This window comes from Gekko japonicus, unplaced genomic scaffold (genome assembly GCF_001447785.1).
Source record: "Gekko japonicus isolate JY-2015 unplaced genomic scaffold, Gekko_japonicus_V1.1 scaffold392, whole genome shotgun sequence".
Taxonomy (NCBI): Eukaryota; Metazoa; Chordata; class Lepidosauria; order Squamata; family Gekkonidae; genus Gekko; species Gekko japonicus.
In genome coordinates, this window is record NW_015174853.1 from 918,488 (window position 1) to 936,975 (window position 18,488).

Sequence of the window (18,488 nt, forward strand, 5' to 3'; positions counted from 1 at the left end):
GCTGATAATGTATAATAGACAGCATGAACACACTGGTTATTTTGCCCACTATTGAATGCTGCTTGAAAATAAATATCACGAATGTCCTCTGATCTAGATGCCAGCTATAACATACGTCCATCAGAAGAAATGTCTACTACATTGTCTGGTCTAGTTATCAACCGTCTTGACCCTGTTTCCATGATGGATGTTGACAGGATTCTGGGAGCACTAGTTGTGCCCTGGATCCTTACTCTTCTGGGCTGTCAAAATCATGTAAAGACCACAACACTGAGCCCTTAGTTTCTATCATACATCGTTCACTAACTCAGGGCTCCTTACCTTGGCTACTTACTTTAAAAACCATCCCAACAGAAAAATGATGTGGCCAATTATCACCCAATCTCTAATCTGTCCTTTCTGCGCAAAGTGATTGAGAGAGCAGTATTTATTTAATTTGTACCCTGCCCTCCCTACAAAAGCAGGCTCAGGGCAGCTAAACATTGGTTAATACATAAATAACAATTAACATCGACATAAAATCATCTAAAACAGTTCAATTATAAATAATTCATAAAGTCCTGACGAAGTTTAATTAGTTGCTTCAGATGGCGTACTGTAGGAGTGCATATGCCCTGCAAACAGGCAAAATCTATAACTGCCCCCGCACATGAATTTTCTGTTGTGGCCCCCACCTTATGGAATGGCCTGACTTTTTTACACAGGTAATAGGGCTGTGCTGTATTGAAATAGTTCAGAAAGATGCTTTGGTAAAGGATTAGAGACTATACTACTGTTTATAGTTCATACTGTCTGTTGCTGTGAGTAGAATCCGACCATGTAATTTCTGCAACATTTAATGTGTCATGTTAATGCTTATGCTTTGTTTCAGCTCTGTTCACATTTCTACTTGGTTTCAGATTTCTGCAGCACAAATCCTATTTTATTATTTATTGCGTGTCTCATCTTGTTGATTGTATTGATTTGCTCTGTGTAATCAGCCTTGATTCTCAGTAAGAAAAGACTATAAATAATGTAAATAAATAAAAAAATTAAAATTGCTGATGCAATGTTTGCTCTATGTACAATGCACTACCCTAAGTTGAAAAAACAAAATAAACAAAACCCAGACTCAAAAGCATTTTGCATAACATACTGGAATCTTCTCAGTCATCTCCAACTACATTGACCATGTGATCAGTTTTGTAAATTTGAGAAAATGGAGTGGGTGCCACCACAAAATGGCCGTGCTGGGGCCAATCACAAAAGGTTGGTTGGTAGGTTTCATAAAATGTTGAGCAATTCCAAGCCAAGGATGCTCCTACAATGTAGGCAGCTTCTACACGGGTACTCCCTGCAGATGCAAAGGTGATGCTTCCTGAGCTCTTGAAGCAGCTCCTGTTTCAAGAGGATCAGATCTTGTGGGAAGAAGTGTTGTTTGGTTTAATCAATAAACCAATAACACAAACTCTTGAGCACAGCAGTTATTTTACAGAGTGTTTAAGTGAAAAAGTGTGTGTGTTGAGTGTGAATTTATCTCATTTTTATTCTGTCTTTCTCCAAGGAACTCAGAATGGGGTGTATATGTGTGTGTGTGTGAGAGAGAGAGAGAGAGACTACCCCAAGATCACCAAGCAAGCTTCTGCGGCAGAGTGGGGATTAGTTGCTGTATGTAACCTAGAATTCTCAAAATTAGAGGACAGAGTTACTTTAATTCTTTAAAAACAACTTGTTTTCCTAATTTCTAAAGAAATCCTTTTGTTCTTGACAAGTCAACTGAACGATAATGTCTATCTTCTAGAATTATTTATTAGCATATTTACCATCTTCTTAGAGAAGGGGTAGATTTCGAACTCATTAGTTAGACAAGCATACCTGTAATAAGTATGCCGTGGTTATTGTCAAATACCATAGTAAAGATCTGTGCATCTCTGGGTCCCGCTTGGGTATCATGGAAAATTTGCATCAGTGAAAGTGTATGGATATCCCATACTCTGAAAATCTGTAAGAAAACCAAATATATTATTTATTTAAAACATTTATTAGCCACGTTTCTCCCTGGTGGTACTCAAGGTGGCTTACAGTGGAAATATAACCTCATATGCAATATGCATTTATCATGTGCCACAACCAAAGAAGCAAAGAGAATACCAAAGAGGAGTATTCCTTCCAGGCTTCCGCCATAATGTATGAAAGAGAACTTGAAAGGATGTGCAAGATCGTTTTAAATATGGGGATTACCCATTTCATGCCATAAAGTTCCTTGTTGCATTTCACATTAGAAGTGGCACAACTCGTTCATACTGCTTCTCCTCCTACATCAGTGCACTATGAAAAGCCACCTAACCATTCATGGCCCAAAGAAGATCACAGCCACTGAGTTAGATTCACCACGAATAGAAGAGACAAGAGTTGAATTTAGTTATTATTTACTTAATTTTAAAAAGCACAGTCATTTTTCTATCCAGAATAGATTCTCCAAGCAGGTTGCTAAAACATATTATAATTGCATTAATACATAGCAATAGCAGCACCCTGAAAGGAAAAGGGGGGGGGGGAGCAGAACAGTTACAAAAATGGCTTCAAAGAGAATTGGCTTGAGATCATTTTTAATAGATAAAGCATGAAATAAAACTGGATGAAGAAAGTTCTGGGGAAAGGCCGTAATACAGAAAATAGCTTGGGACACTTATCTGCATCAGTCCTTCCTTCCCTATGGATAAGGAAGAAGTGGGGGGGGGGTCATCCTGAGAGGACACAATCAGAATGGCAACTCAGCTCTTCTAGTGATCAAAACTCAGGATAGTTGCAACTTTCCCTTAAAGACAGCCAGGGTGGCATCGCAGTCAGTGTCCTGGACTAGGACCGGAAAGACCCAGGCACAAATCTCTCCTCCTTTGTGAAGCCCACAGCCATTCTCACTCTGTCTCATGTAATGCACAGAATCCTGCGAGCATAAAACAGAGGGGATACGCGTGCAAACCACCTTGAGATTCTTGGAGGAAGTGAGGGTTAAAAAAAATATGATCTATCGATGGGAGTCCGTGTGGCTATTTTGACCAAACCCATAGTTGCCACAATCAAATCCTGAAAACCCGCCTATTGGATTTTATTCGTACTCTTCCTTCAAGAAGCCCAGGGTTCTTCCTCCTCCATGCTATCCTCACAACAGCCATGTGAAGTAAGTTAAAATAAGAGAGTGTGACAGGCCCAATGAACGTCATAGCTGAGTGGGAACTTGAACCCAGAATCTCCCTAGTCATAATCCTACGCATCACATTGACTTTCACAATATAATAATTTCCAGCACCAGTAACAGCATGAGAAAACCAATTAAACTTCAAAATAAATGATGGTTATTATCAAGCCAAAAATATTGTTTGATCACCAACAAATTCTGCTTGGAGACGTACATCAGTTGGTCCTCAGTACCAAAAGGATGCCAGCAGACAGCGTGGGTGGTGAGCACTATTAAGTTCAGGGAATGACAATCCTGATGAGTGCACTGCACAGTACTCACTAATGACAAGTCAATGCATAACACAAACATATGCCCACATTCTTAGCAGTTGTGAGGAAAATATAATCAGACACAGACTTCATGTCCTGTGATTTCTTGAATGTTTGGAGATTATCAGTGAGTATGTGCATAGCTGTCATTAGAATATTTGGCTCAAACACACTCTTCTGTTCAGAAAGCCTGCCTGAGGCAGAAAGAGAAGTTCCAAAGCAAAGGGCATTTGTTGTGTATACAGTTTATTAAATTACTAATGTTTTGGGGATGGTGAGCCAAAAATAGAACTAATCTGATTAGCATCCTGGGTTCATGCTGTGTACTGAGAGCCAGATGGCTGCCTAATACCTTTCTATGGCTTCTTGGTGTTAGCGCATCTGCTACAAAGTACCTGTGTATGGTCATTTGCATCCCACTTCCCAAGCAAGAGGTGGGAATAATGATACACCTTAAGGCTGCTGAGCCAGGAAATGGAGAGAAGAGCTGGCATGAAGCCAGAACTGACTATAACGGAGGGTGGGTGGCTGCTCCTCCTCTCCCCTCTGTCATATCCAGGGGTCTTGTTGTAGAAAAAGAGCTGCCGGAGCTCATTAGCATAACTCATTAGCATAACTTATTTGCATATGCCACGCCCCCTGACATCACCGGAAGTGACAGAAGGCCACACCCCCTGACATCACCGGAAGTGTGTCAGAAGGCCCGGCTACTTATTGGTCATTTGCATCCCACTACCCAAGCAAGAGGTGGGAATAATGATACGCCTTAAGACTGCTGAGCCAGGAAATGGAGAGCTGGCATGAAGCCAGAACTGACTATAACAGAGGGTGTGTGGCTGATCCTCCTCTCCCCTCTGTCATATCTAATAATGCAACATGTGTGATGTGATACCATCATTCCCCAAGTTTCTTGCCCCTTCACTGACTAACTGTTGTTGGGGTGAGAGTGTCCAGGAAACTTTAATAAAATCTTGCAGGTAGCTTACGGGCAGGGGTGGGGGAGAGAGAGAGACAACCAGTGTCAAAGTAATCCAAAACAAAAAAATCACCCCTTCAAAAGCCAGCATATGTAAACATTTCCCATACATTTAAACAGAAACTAAAACCACAGCATTTCAACTAGAAATTAAAAAAAAAAATGAAGTTGATGCCAGAAAGCTGATGCCATCAGTGTAGGGTCAACGCTAACCTTCCTGGGGAGGAAATTCTCTCATTTTGGTAGTGCTGCAGAGGAGGCCCTTTCTCATGTGCCCATACATCAGAGGGTGAGAGAAAACAGAGAAGGATATCCAGCCATGACCTAAATATCTGGGCAAATTCTTATGGGAGAAGATGGTCCTTAAGATATCCTGCTCCTACATCATTAAGGGTTTTCAAAGAGAAAAAGCTGCACTCTGGATTGCACCCGGAAGTACTGGGGATATTTATTAGTTACATAGCAAAACTGCACAGTTAGGAAAATGTGAGATCATGCACGAGCAAACTTGCTTGAAGAAATATATCAGAAAAAAATAGAACTTATTTTTATTGAAATACGCTTTTTAAATTGAGAACATTGTTGTTGGAACTTGAATGAATGAGCTTGGAGAGTTTGTTGGAAATGGTGTCTGTAATGAGAACGGAGGAGGAGATTGACGAGAATATGGAGGTGGGTGAGATGACGATCAAGCAGTTTCTCAGAGTTTTGAAAGAGGCGGTACAAAATGGGTGCGAGGAAGCATGTGCGAATTTATTGAAAAAAACCCATAACATCCAGATAGAAACTGACAAAAAGGAAGAGCAGGAGTAACTCATTGTGAATGAAACCCCAGTTGATCGGCAAAAGGAGAACAGTGCTTACTCTATGGCAGAAAATCTGGGAACTATACAAAAGAAGGACTATATAGAAACCCAATACCCTTTAACTGAAATAGTAAGAAAGAGACAAAAAATATCATCTTGTGCCAAGTTAGAACTGCCAAAAGAAAATAAACAACGACTAAAAACTGAAAGAGAAGGAAACAGAAGAACAAAAAGAAGACAACGGGCTTGGAAATTCAAATGAGATAACAAAATATGGGAACTAGAGTGGGTGAAAACCAGAGAGGAGAGACAAGGAAATCAAGGCACACATAAAGAAAGAAGACATGTAGATATGCTGTGGCAGAAAAGTAGATTACAGATGTATAGGAGGAAAAATAAGTTATATAAAAAGATGGAGGGACTGGTTTTCTTCTGATATATGACTAGCTGGAAAAATGACCTTAAATTTATTTATTTATTTATTTATTTTTGTCCTTTCTATTGTAAATTAGTGGTGATTAAGGAAGCCTTATCATGTGTAATTTAAAGATAAAAGATACTGGAAATATTAGGGAGGTTGAATTGTTTAAACCCATTTAATTATGTTTGATCTTATTAGAATATCATGGCTAAATACTAATTAATTTTGATAATAGTTTAATATGATTTTGAGTGATAATATGATTTCTTAAGTTAAAAATTAGTACAAAGGTTATTAATAAATTGTTAGTAAAAGTAAAATATTTAAAATGCTCTAAGACCAATTATATTAAAAAAATAATGAAATGGTAGGTTAAATCACTTGTCCATTTTCCAAAGCAAACTCTCTCTCTCACCAGGAATAGAATAGTGTTGTTGTTAGAAGAACAGCTTCCCCTCAGGGCTTCATCAATAGTCACCTCCAAATGTTCCAAGTACATTAGATGACCCCGGAGGTCCCTTCCAACTCTATGATTCTACATATACTGAAATTTCTCAGTTATTCCTTCTGCTTGAGCTCATGCAATCATGCGTGTGTACATTGTTAGATACACAGTGGTGGCACTAACTCTTCCAGGAGTGCTTGCAGCAAACTGTGTCAGATTTACTCATGTCTGAAACTGTCGCTTGCATAATCACTGCAATCCATGGCCACAGGGAGAAGCAGAGAACCAAGGAGGAGGGAGGGGATGCTTATTCATGCTGTTCTCTGTGTAAGCTTTGGACCTTACTTATGCAATGACCTCTTTCCCCTTAAATGACACAGGTATGCTGAACAGATACCAAGCATCCACTCACATTTATTCTTGTCCATGACTAGATAGTAAAGAGAGCTGGCATATTTGCATTGGAGAAGTGTTATGCAGAGTCAAATCTGCTTACATGAGAATTCTGAGATTTAAAAAAGGCACTGTTGCAGGATGCCTAGAATAGATAATGCCTTACAAGATCTGCATAGAACTTTGAACTTCGGGAAACTTCTGGTAGAAACATTAAGAAGAGCATCTCTGGTATTTCAGCAAGTGAAGCTATTAACACCTTTTCATCTGAAATGTCAACATGCAGCTGGTGGTTAGTATGTTGTTCTTGGAATATGGAAAACATAAACACAGAAGAGGTGTCCTCCTGGATCAGATCAGTGATCCATCTAGTCCAGCATCTTGTCCCACAGTTGCCCTGGAGAACCACCAAACAAGGCATAGAGGCCTTCCTCTGTTGTTGCCTGCTATCACTGATACTAAGAGATTTACTGCCTTTGGGTGTCAAGTCTACCTTTAGTCATCATGGCTAATGGCCAATGGCTCATAGCCACTGATGGACCTATCCTCCATGAGAAGGAAACTAGAGTTCAAATCCTTGCTTGGGCAATGAAGTCACTGTATGATATTGGTGTAGCCCAGAGGCTTACCTTACTTGTGGGTAGCCCTAAATAGCGGTGCACCACACTCCTGACCTGATCCAGAAACTCAGAAACCAAAAAAACAAACTCAGGCCAAGAAAGGGACTCTTGGCCTGAAACACAGAGTGAGCAACAGCTCTGAAAACTTGTTTTAATTTCAGGCTGCACAAGGCAGCCCTCCAAGGCAATCTCCAACCTCCCACTCCACCCTGCAGAGGTATGCTTATGGAATAACAATGGGTTCCACCAGGTACAGTATCTACATTTCTAAAGACTATTCAGAGGCCACCTGGCAAATAGCCCTTTCTGTCTCTAAACCTGCAAGTAGTCCCTTTTATGTGACTCCTATACCTATGTGAAAACTCATGTGTCTAAAACAACTGTCCTTTTTGCCCCATCCCAAGGATACTGAGATAAACCAATCAAACATTCAAATTATTAACAATCCTTCCTGACACCAATCACGGACCCATTTCCCACCTTGTGTGTAAACCTGAGAACCTATTCAACCTGCCTTGGTAGGACCATCAATGGTCATCAAACTCATTCAGTCAGCTCCAGTAGAGCCATCCAGCACCTGGCTAATCTCATCAACGCTGTTGTGAATCCAGACTCCGCCCCTCTGGGACTTCATTGGTCACACCTAGGTTTTGCTCCTCCTGGTGTTACACCCCTTGTTACCCTTTACTGGTCCAGGTAATCTTTTGTCTTCACCTAAGACAAGCCCCTCAAGGCCTCCCATTGGTCCACATTGTGTTTCAATGTCTATATCCATCCAAGCACATGGCCATCAAAGTGTGCACTCTGACAGTACCTGTACTTTCAGTGTACCCCCTAAGTCTCTCCTTTGGGCCCACTCCTTAGTGCATAATGCTGGCTGTTGGTGCTATTCTCTTTAAGGACCTCTAGACAGGTAGTATAACCCCATAACTGACCCTTCTATTCACCATTATCATCTCTATTTTCTTAATTCTGAATTGCTTGCTCTTGCTTGAATGGTTATCATGCTTGTAATTACAGAAACTCTTCAACAAAACTATTTAATTTACTCTTCAAATCTGGAGTCTTCTTACTGTACCAGACCTTGGTATAAACAGGTGTGCGATCCCTGATACCCCTCTGGCTTCTCCTGCTGCATAGCTAATTTCTCTCAACAACAAGGCAGGCCATTGGTGGTAACATTGGGCTAGGCATTGTCCCTAAGACTAACTTACCCCATAGGGCTGTTGTAAAGGGGAAAAATCGGATAATCTATCCACATATGGTATGTCATTCACAGATGATCCATTTCCAGTTAATGTATCCTGATTCCTTTTTAGAACTGATTCACTATTAGAAAAAGTTGTTTTCTATCCTCAGTGGAGTATAACTAAAGTAAAATTTGATTCTGGTTTTACATTTATGACATTGGCAGATGTCATATTCTTGTTTCTATGACTAATTTCCATCAGTGTTAGAGGAACTGATTTAGAACACTTTTAGAAACCAATGACTCATCAGAACTGTAGAAGATGCTAGGTCAATTACATCCTGGACCTGGCATGAACTTTTGAAAATGTTTTAGGTCACTACTAGGTCACAGCCTCAAATTGTTAGCTGGATTTTTGTCAGTTGTCCATAAATATGTAAAACAAAGTTTCTACTAAATACATTATTTGGGAACGTATGAGAAGATTTCAGTTTTTGAAGAGGGTCAAGAACACTTTCAGGTAATAAAGCTAACAGTTATTCAACTGAACTAAATTATGATTGGTTGCCTTAGTTGCCACCTGCAATTTTTTGCAGGATTGAAAAATCCAGTTTAAGACAGGACTATGATGCCTATAAATTTCTGTACAATGTATTTTATTTGGCTGTGGGGGTGTTAACAGTGTGAGCTGAGACTGGGGGAGGGATGTGAATTCTTGTTTCTCTTCCAGCTCTCCCCTGCTCCCTTTCTGCATGTGTTTGAAGGGTATTGTGGTGACGTCTTTCAAACAAACACAAACCCCTAATGAAAATAAGCCAAGCCTGTGAGTTCAGGTGCCCTTTACCCTTTAAGCTGCAGTTGCAACTGGAACTTCATAGAAAGCAGCTGGAGCTTGGCTTGCCCCCCTCCTCACCAATCCCATCAGTCACCATTACTTCTCTGTCTTCCCAGTGCCTTTAGTACACCTTGAAGCCAACTGAGAAGTAGCCATAAAGGATAAAAAGATTAAAGAGAGGCAGAGAAAAGGGAAGAAAGGTGTGTGAAAAAATGGAAAAGGAGAAAAAGCAGGAGTGTGAACGTGATAAAGGAGAATAAAGAAGGGAATTTGAAAAGGAATAAGGAAGAGAGGTCAGGAAACAGGGTAGCGAGTGGACACCAGGAGATGTATCAAAGGGTTCAGTGGTGCCCATGAGTGCCATGTTGGGGACTGCTGCCTTAGTTGTCACTGAGCCTGAATTTGAGTATTATAATGCACTCTTTTGGAAACTGTCATTGAAGAGTGCTGGAAACTAAAACTGGTCAAAATGCAGCCACCAGATTGCTGAGAGGGAAAGGTTACTTGGAGCATATAATTCCAATTTTGTATTCTGTGTTTGATGCCGGACTCCCTGGTGACAGACAACAGCACGGCCTTCACCTCCTCGGAGTTCCAGGAGTTCGTGCAGTATTACAGGACCAGGCACATCCGCTCGGCTCCTTTTCACCCTGCCACCAACGGCCAAGCCGAGCGCATGGTCCGGACTATGAAAGACTCCCTGCGTCGCATGGACAAGGGGAACTGGGACTACAAGCTGGCTGCCTTCCTATTTAGCCAGCGAATGACACCCCATTCCACCACAGGCCGCAGCCCAGTGAAGCTACTAATGGGACGGCGCCTCACCCCCCCGCTAGACCACCTCCATCCGGGTAGGGCCCCGGAGCACAACACAGCCACAGAAGAGCAGGAAGCTTCCCGAGGGTTATTTCCGGGAGACCCAGTATATGCCCGCAGTACCACATGGGTCCCAGCCAAGGTAGTCCGGGTGACAGGCCCACGTTTGTACGAGGTATCCTGAAAAGGTGGCCAGCTGCTGCGATGACATATAGACCAGCTGCACTGCCACATCCTCCCAGCTGCCCCAGAGGTACCTGAAGAGAGCGAAGCCGACTATCAGAGCCCGGAAGAGCCGGAAGTATCTACTCAACCCCAGCTACGGCCATGCGCTTCGACGGCGACAACCCAGAGCCAGCCTGCAGCCCGGATCCCGGCAGCACATCTGCCCTGGCAGAAACCCCGGCACCTTCCCCAGAGAACCCAGGAGCAGCACATGACAGCACTGCCCCGGCCCCCGAAGTATGCTGTTCAATGCAAGAACGACAGAGACTTGCATATCTCAAAGACTATGTTTGCTAGGGGAGATTTGAACCATGGGGGGAGGGGCGTTGTGAACCAACAAGGGCTCCACATGGGCTTGGGCAAACACGTGGCTGGGTGAAGAAGCGCAGCTTGAAGATCGGAAACAATAGCGGGCGAGGATCCTAGAGCGAGTCTATCGGCTACTCCGAATCCTACGCCCGACCTATGGGTATGGACACTGGGTAAATGACCTATCACAGGGAGCGGGGTATGTGTTGGGTGTGGTGTGCCTCACGGATTTAAGCAGGGCTCCAGTCCTGCTATTCCAGTCTTGACTGTGTGTCTTAATAAACTATGAACTGAAATTACTCCTATGCGTCTGGACCCAGTACTTTATATGATCTTTAGATCTTGACCTGGAGTGCGTGACCAACACCTGGGTGAGGGAGGGTGAGACGGTAGCTCTCACTCAGCTTGCCCCCCGGGTTACTCGGTCCTCCACCAATCACGGACTAGGGGGCAGGGGGAGGAGTGGCTATCTTCATTCGGGAGGCTTACTCCTTCAGGACGCTCCCGTCTGTGGAGATTGCTGGCTTAGAGTGTGTCGGCGCGATGCTGGAGGCTGTGGAGAGTTTGGCGATCTGGCTGGTGTACTGACCGCCCAATGCACTGGCCAGTAGTCTGCTGTCCCTGCTGGAGGCCGTATCAGGCTGGGTGTTGGATCACCCTAGACTGATTGTCCTGGGTGACTTCAACGTCCATGCCGAGGATGTGGCCTCCAGCCGGGCTACGGACCTAGTGTCATCCATGGCAGCACTGGGACTCTCGCAGTTTGTTTTGGCCCCCACGCATTAGGCTGGTCACATGCTCGATTTGATCTTTGCGGCGGGGTGGGTCGGATTACTGCTGAGGCAGTGCCATGGTCCGACCACCTGGCCCTGAAGGCCCATCTGAAGGTTCCACCCCGACCCTTAGTAGGCGGAGAGCAGATTTATGCTTGCCCACGAGCCCAGATGGACCCATTGCGGATCCAGAGGGCTCTGCAGGATCCTAGGCCCCCTGGCGGCTCATTAGATGAACTAGTGGAGGACTGGCATGTCCAGCTCTCCACAGCCATCAACGAGATCGCACCCAGGCGTCCTCTCCGGACTCGTCTTAGGCGGGTGGTCCGGACTATGAAAGACTCCCTGCGTCGCATGGACAAGGGGAACTGGGACTACAAGCTGGCTGCCTTCCTATTTAGCCAGCGAATGACACCCCATTCCACCACAGGCCGCAGCCCAGTGAAGCTACTAATGGGACGGCGCCTCACCACCCCGCTAGACCACCTCCATCCGGGTAGGGCCCCAGAGCACAACACAACCACAGAAGAGCAGGAAGCTTCCCAAGGGTTATTTCCGGGAGACCACATGGGTCCCAGCCAAGGTAGTCCGGCTGACAGGCCCACGTTTGTACGAGGTATCCTGAAAAGATGGCCAGCTGCTGTGATGACATATAGACCAGCTGCACTGCCACATCCTCCCAGCTGCCCCGGAGGTACCTGAAGAGAGCGAAGCCAACTATCAGAGCCCGGAAGAGCCGGAAGTATCTACTCAACCCCAGCTACGGCCATGCGCTTCGACGGCGACAACCCAGAGCCAGCCTGCAGCCCGCGTTCGACGCGGACAGCGCAGAGCCAGCCTGCAGCCCGGATCCCGGCAGCACATCTGCCCTGGCAGAAACCCCGGCACCTTCCCCAGAGAACCCAGGAGCAGCACATGACAGCACTGCCCCGGCCCCCGAAGTATGCTGTTCAACGCAAGAACGACAGAGACTCGCATATCTCAAAGACTATGTTTGCTAGGGGAGATTTGAACCATGGGGGGAGGGGTGTTGTGTACTAATGGTGACCACACACGCGGTTGCCTTTCCACACGGCCATGCGAACTAGCCTAGCTTCGCATCCCTAGACAATAGAAGGAGAGAATCCTAGAGCCAGCCTATTGGGCCGCCTGGATCCTCAAGGGAACCTATGGTTGCAGTAACTTTGTATATAATCATTTCACGGGTGTGGGTGTGTGTGATTTGGGTGTAGTTTGTACTTGTATTTAAAGCAGCTTCTGGTTGGCTACTGTATCTCAAGTTTTCCTAATTCTTAAGTAAAGGATGAGCTGAAATCACTACGCTATGCTTCAGTCTCAGTACTTTATACTAGTTTAACTCATAGAAATCTACAGGCTTAGACTGAAGTAGCTCTGTTTAGGATTGTATTTTAAAGGCCTTTCCAGGCCATCTGGTGTTTTTTGCATGTAATTGTTATTTGTTGTGTTCTCACTAATGCCCTCCTCTGAGGTTCTGAATACATGACATGACTCCTATCCTATCTGAAACATGGATCCATCTAGTCCTGTGTTCTATCTGCTATATGCTAATGAGCTCCTGCACCTCTTTTTCTATGAAATTACCCCTGGTTGCAGTAACTTTGTATATAATCCTTTCACGGGTGTGGGTGGGTGTGATTTGGGTGTGGTTTGTACTTGTATTTAAAGGTGGGTGTGTGTGATTTGGGTGTAGTTTGTACTTGTATTTAAAGCAGCTTCTGGTTGGCTACTGTATCTCAAGTTTTCCTAATTCTTAAGTAAAGTATGAGCTGAAATCACTACGCTATGCTTCAGTCTCAGTACTTTATACTAGTTTAACTCATAGAAATCTACAGGCTTAGACTGAAGTAGCTCTGTTTAGGATTGTATTTTAAAGGCCTTTCCAGGCCATCTGGTGTTTTTTGCATGTAATTGTTATTTGTTGTGTTCTCACTAATGCCCTCCTCTGATGTTCTGAATACATGACATGCCTCCTATCCTATCTGAACATGGATCCACCTAGTTCTGTGTTCTGCTACAATGCAATGTAGCAGTTCTCCAAGATCTATGGCAGCTGTCTTCTTGTGCTACTAAGTCAGCCTTTACACTGGAGATGCCAGAAACGGCTTTCGGGACTTTTCAGCATGCAAAGTATGTACCTTATAGTGTATTTACAGGATTTGTTAGCCACTCTTCTATAACAGAATAAAGTTCAAAATCATATAAAATCCATTAAAACCTAACCCTCACAGTAATAAGGTTTCAAGAAGCTTCAATATTTAAGTAAATACCGACAGGCAAAGTGGAAAAGCTCGACTGTGTATTTTAAACAGGCATAATAGTTAAGATGAATAGAAAACACACAAAAAAAGTTGAGCTACTGAGCAGCTATGCACAGTCCCCAGATGTGAGCTTCTGTAGCAGGACCATCATGCAGGACTCCCGTTTTCCCGTCATTCCAAGTCTGATATTTTGTTGCTTTACAAAAGTGATTCTTCTCTGATATAGCCTGTTGTGTAGCGGTTAGAGTGTCAGACTAGGAGCTGGGAGACCCAGGTTCAAATTCCTACTTTGTCATGGAAGCTTGCCGGGTAACTTTAGGCCAGTCACACATTCTCAGCCTACTTCACAGGGTTGTTGTGAAGATAAAATGGAGAGAAGAAAACAATGGTGTAAGCTGTTTGGAATCTTCAATGGGTGGATACTTACTCTATCTTTATTGTTTGTTCTAGAACTGAGATTCTTTCGAAACTCTCAGCTCTTTTGCTATAATAGATCAGCACAAAATGAAACTGTCAAAATTCTTAGGCCGAAATCTAGAAAGGACCCTCATCAGCTTGATCTTCTCAGCAAGACCATAAGAACAGAACTTTTTCAGGGCTCAGTTGTTTTGTTTTTTCTATAGGCTATGCCTTAAGACCTTTTGACTGCCTTTAGCATTTGGTAACCAAGATAAATCAGCTCTGAACATGGAAGATACATTTCCTGCTGTCATATCTTGTAGCCACTGAGAAGCTTTTATTCCATAAATTTAATCTTTTGTGAAAGCCATCACAACATCCTGGAACAAAACATTACAGAGTAATTCTGTATTATGTGAAGTATTTGCTTTCATTCATCTGCTAGTTATCATTTCGTGGGATTGACCTAAATTATGGTATTTGAGGGAAGCAACTATTTTTTTCCCTTTTATAACCTTCTCAAAATTATTCATGATCTTGTAAATCTGTATGAAATTCTTCCTGTTCCTTTAAGCTAAAAATCCTCAACTGGCCTTTCTTTCTAAGAAAGATTACCACCACTCCATCATATTAACTTTCCATAGAACAAAAAAGGATTTTGTTCTTTGTGAAGAGAGATCTAAACAATACGTCAAGTTTTATTATTTTAAAAACTGTAAGAGATTATACACAATGTATAGAGAGTTTTGCCGTGGGAGGAGCAAGAATTGTTTCCAAGGAAAGGAGTAGAAATGGCTGTTTCTTGAGGAAAGAAACTGGAGAGAGCTGAATTAATATGCAAACATGTGACAGGGTTAGGCAGATGATGCAAATCACTGAAAACCATGTTTGAGGGAAAGGCAGAAAAGGAAATGATGCTTTTCATTGTCAGCCACGGTTTCAACAAAGCTGACATAAGACTTCAAATAGATAGTCAGCAACCCAGGGTGTAAAACAGGCTTTCAGTCATTGGCCCCGGTCACATGGGGGGGGGGGGAAGGCACGGACAAAGCGCGGCTTTTCTGAGCCGCATCAAAATAGACGCGCAGCGGTGGGATCACACAGATCCCCCGAGCCGCCGCTTAGTTGCTCCCTGGCACGATCAGATGCCGGGAGGGGGGGAAGCCACAGAACGAAGAGCAAGGCAGCCGGCTGCGCATGTGTGCACAATGTTCCCTCTAAGCTGTAGAGTCTTGTGAGCAAAAATTCTACTTTGTGAGCTGCTGGTATTAAAGTTGTGAGCAAGCAGCTTGGCTACTGCATAAATTAGTTTGCTCTGGAGCCATCCTACTTAGGGAATTAGTTCTCAAGTGCCCAGTGTAGGTTCTTAACATTTTTATTTATTTTATTTTATTTTGTACACAATACAATTATTTGTTTGTGTTTACAGTCACTCTCACTCTCTTCATAATTTTATTTTGGGGTACCACTACAGAGATCCAAATTGGTATACATAGGCCAAGGTCCTGTGTTACTCCTTTCTGGACCCCTTTTAAAATCTGTTTTCCCCTTCTCTGGGTCCAGTTTAGGTAACAGTAAAAACCAGTAGATTGTGATATAAGCTTTTGTGAGTCAGAGTCCGCCATCAGATGCTTGAAGGGTTACCGTTACTTGGCAGAAGTATACAAGGGTATGAATGGTGAAAAGAGGAAAGTATTGCAAAGATCAGAAGGCTCAACAATGAAAGAGACAGGTACATTACAATACACAGAGGAGCATAGGTGAAAACAAGATCTAGCCAAAAGAGCAGGCAATCCCATGAGAAGTGCTACGGACCACCAACAACTGATAACAAATTGGTGAAGCAAGATGACTACCATACAAAATGCACTGAAGAGGGACAATTGTTTTCTGTGGTGAGCCAACCACTCTTGTTTCAGTGTAGCCTTTAACTTGTGAATCAACTCCAGCTCCAGTTCTTGGGAAACTGGCAATGTAATTCATGCACAAATACATTCATAGCCATATGCTAAGCAGGCTGAAGATGGCTTCCTTAGAACTTATTGGCCTGAGATTCACAGTTACATGTTGGAATGGGAGGCCTTTCCCCTATTAATTTTACAGTCCCATGAAATAACCATATTTTTGAAACCCCTATCACTGATAATTTAGAACTTGTTCATATTAGGGCCTAACAAATAGGTGGCTCAGAGTCATTTCACACATCTCATTTTACATCTAAGGAACAAATGGACATAGACAAAATAATGTAATACAGTGAACACTCTTCCTAAGAATCTGCATCTTTCATGTTTCAGAAGTATACAAGTAGAAAACTTGTTGCATGAAACAGCATGTTTCCACCAGTGTTTGTTCAAGGGATACTGCTGTACTATTTATATTGGCTTGGAACCTCTGGAAGATGCACATGTTAGGGTTCTTGCCCAAACAAAAGTGAGAAAACGCTCTCATGCTAGCCCCTTACACTAAGTTAAACATAGCATATCCTGAATGTTTTTTCTGCTTGAGCAAGACTTTGTGCAACCAATACCTAGGAACCATAATATTTGTTGTTGTTCAGTCGCACAGTCAAGTCTGACTCTTCGCAACCCCATGGACCACATCATGCCTCCTGTCTTCTGTCGTGCTCCAGAGTTTCCTTAATTTCATGTTCGTTGCATCGATAACACTGTGACATTGATAACAACTACTATATTAATTGACTCCCAACTGACCTTTAGCCCAGACCAAGTATTAAAGGTCCTGCCTGCCCAGTGAAAATATTTTCAACGGCTGCGGTATTCTAACCATGCAAAGGTAGTGTAATCACTTGTCCCATAAATAGAGACCCATAACTGTCTCCTGCAGCCAACCAATGAAACTGATCTCTCAGTACAAAAGCTGAGATAGATAAGACAAGAAGACCCTGTGGAGCTTTAAATTCCACCACTACCACGCCACTCAAAAACACCAATCTATGGATCTATGTGCAAGTGGGAGTGAGCTATGTTCATTTATATTTCTCCTTGCACATCACTGGATCTAAGCCACTGACTTTCCTTCACATCTAAAATAAATACTACAAATTTAACAAATTTCAAGAATCTAAAAGAAAGATCAAAGAAATACTTTTAAAAGCTTGTGTGTGTGTGTCTCTGTGTGTGTCTGTGTGTGAATAACAATCTAAGCAATGGCACATTCCTTCTAATGCTATTATTATGCAATCCCTCAGATCGTAAAGGTATAATAGAGAGAGGATAACATCCTTTATATGATTTTCAGCACAATAAATACAGGCTTCGGCTGTAAATAAATAAATAAATACTGTCAAAATTAACAGCACTATTCGGTATGACTTTCCTTTCAAGCCGGCAATGTACATAAATACAACAATTTATTTATCTGACCCCTTTAGCCTAGCTTTCCAAGTGGCTTACAAAAAGATCAACATAAGACATGAAATAAATTATAAAACCACCAAAACCTATGCTTCATCAGTAATATGAATAAAATCAGTAAGTAGGGTAAAATAGCAACATAAAAGTTATAACAACTTCAGTAGGGACAGATATTAGGCACAATAAAACAGTCCCTGCAAGGATAACCGCCAAATCAACCAAGCACCAACAAGACACAATATTACACAGTTAGCAGAATGCCTGGCTCAAGACTGGCTGTAGGTTTTGGGAAGCCTGGGGAATATGCCCTCAAGTATCCCACCCACCATACATACTACCCTCTCATCAGCACATGCAAGACAACTCTCTTCAAAGCAGGAGCAACATGTGACTCTTCCCACTCCTTTAAACTTTGAATTGATAATGGTAGGACTAAAAGGAATACAAAGGAGTCCCTCACTGGGCCTCTTCTCACAGCATGAAATAGACGACATTCCCATGCTACTGTATCATCAGAGGTCCCTGTGAGACGATCTTCCATTTCTGGTGGGAGCGGAGGGGCCAAGCATCTCTGATTAATTGTAGCCTTATGCTGGGCTGGGAGTCACAGGAGATGCCTCAGCCTGTGGACCCCTGATGCAGATTCTGGCCAGGGCAAATGAAAAGGCTTTTCCCTGATGCCTAAAACTTAAAAGACTTGGTGCCAGGAAAACTGCAAAGGACAGAGCATTTCACAACCAAGGTGCCATGACAGAAAAGGCTCTGCCTAATATTCTGTAAAGATTTAGCCCTCTGGTTTAAGTACGATCTATCTGCTTTTATGAACTTCAAGAAAAACAGTTTACCTTCCCAGTGGAAAGACTAATAATGTGTTGGTCTTTTTCATTGGTGACAATCTCCATGATACTAAATAAGTGCCCCATCAGCTTCCCCACTGGCTTGGTATTGATGTTCGGATGCCACAAACGAAGGACTTTGTCCTCTCCTGCAAAGAGAAATTGACCAGTTATGCAGTCTGCCCATTTTGTTTGTGGGATATCCGAAACAAACGGTGATACCTGGGCTGTATAACAATTTAGCCTATATATCCAATCCTGAACTTGGCTTCTGTATATGGATCAAAAATTCTGCAAGGG

General features: G+C 43.0%; 1 protein-coding gene across 1 annotated transcript in view; it reads right to left on the bottom strand.

The window, feature by feature from the left end:
- The window catches only part of WDR64 (WD repeat domain 64), a gene marked incomplete at its 3' end in the record, with an annotated part of 128,473 nt that overhangs the window by 36,556 nt on the left and 73,429 nt on the right, over positions 1–18,488 (bottom strand). Inside the window, exons 10-11 of the mRNA XM_015424565.1 lie at positions 18,198–18,337; positions 1,855–1,981 (exon numbers count right to left, since the gene is read on the bottom strand). Coding sequence (XP_015280051.1) covers positions 1,855–1,981; positions 18,198–18,337 — 267 coding nt within the window. The remainder of the gene's footprint in view (positions 1–1,854; positions 1,982–18,197; positions 18,338–18,488) is intronic.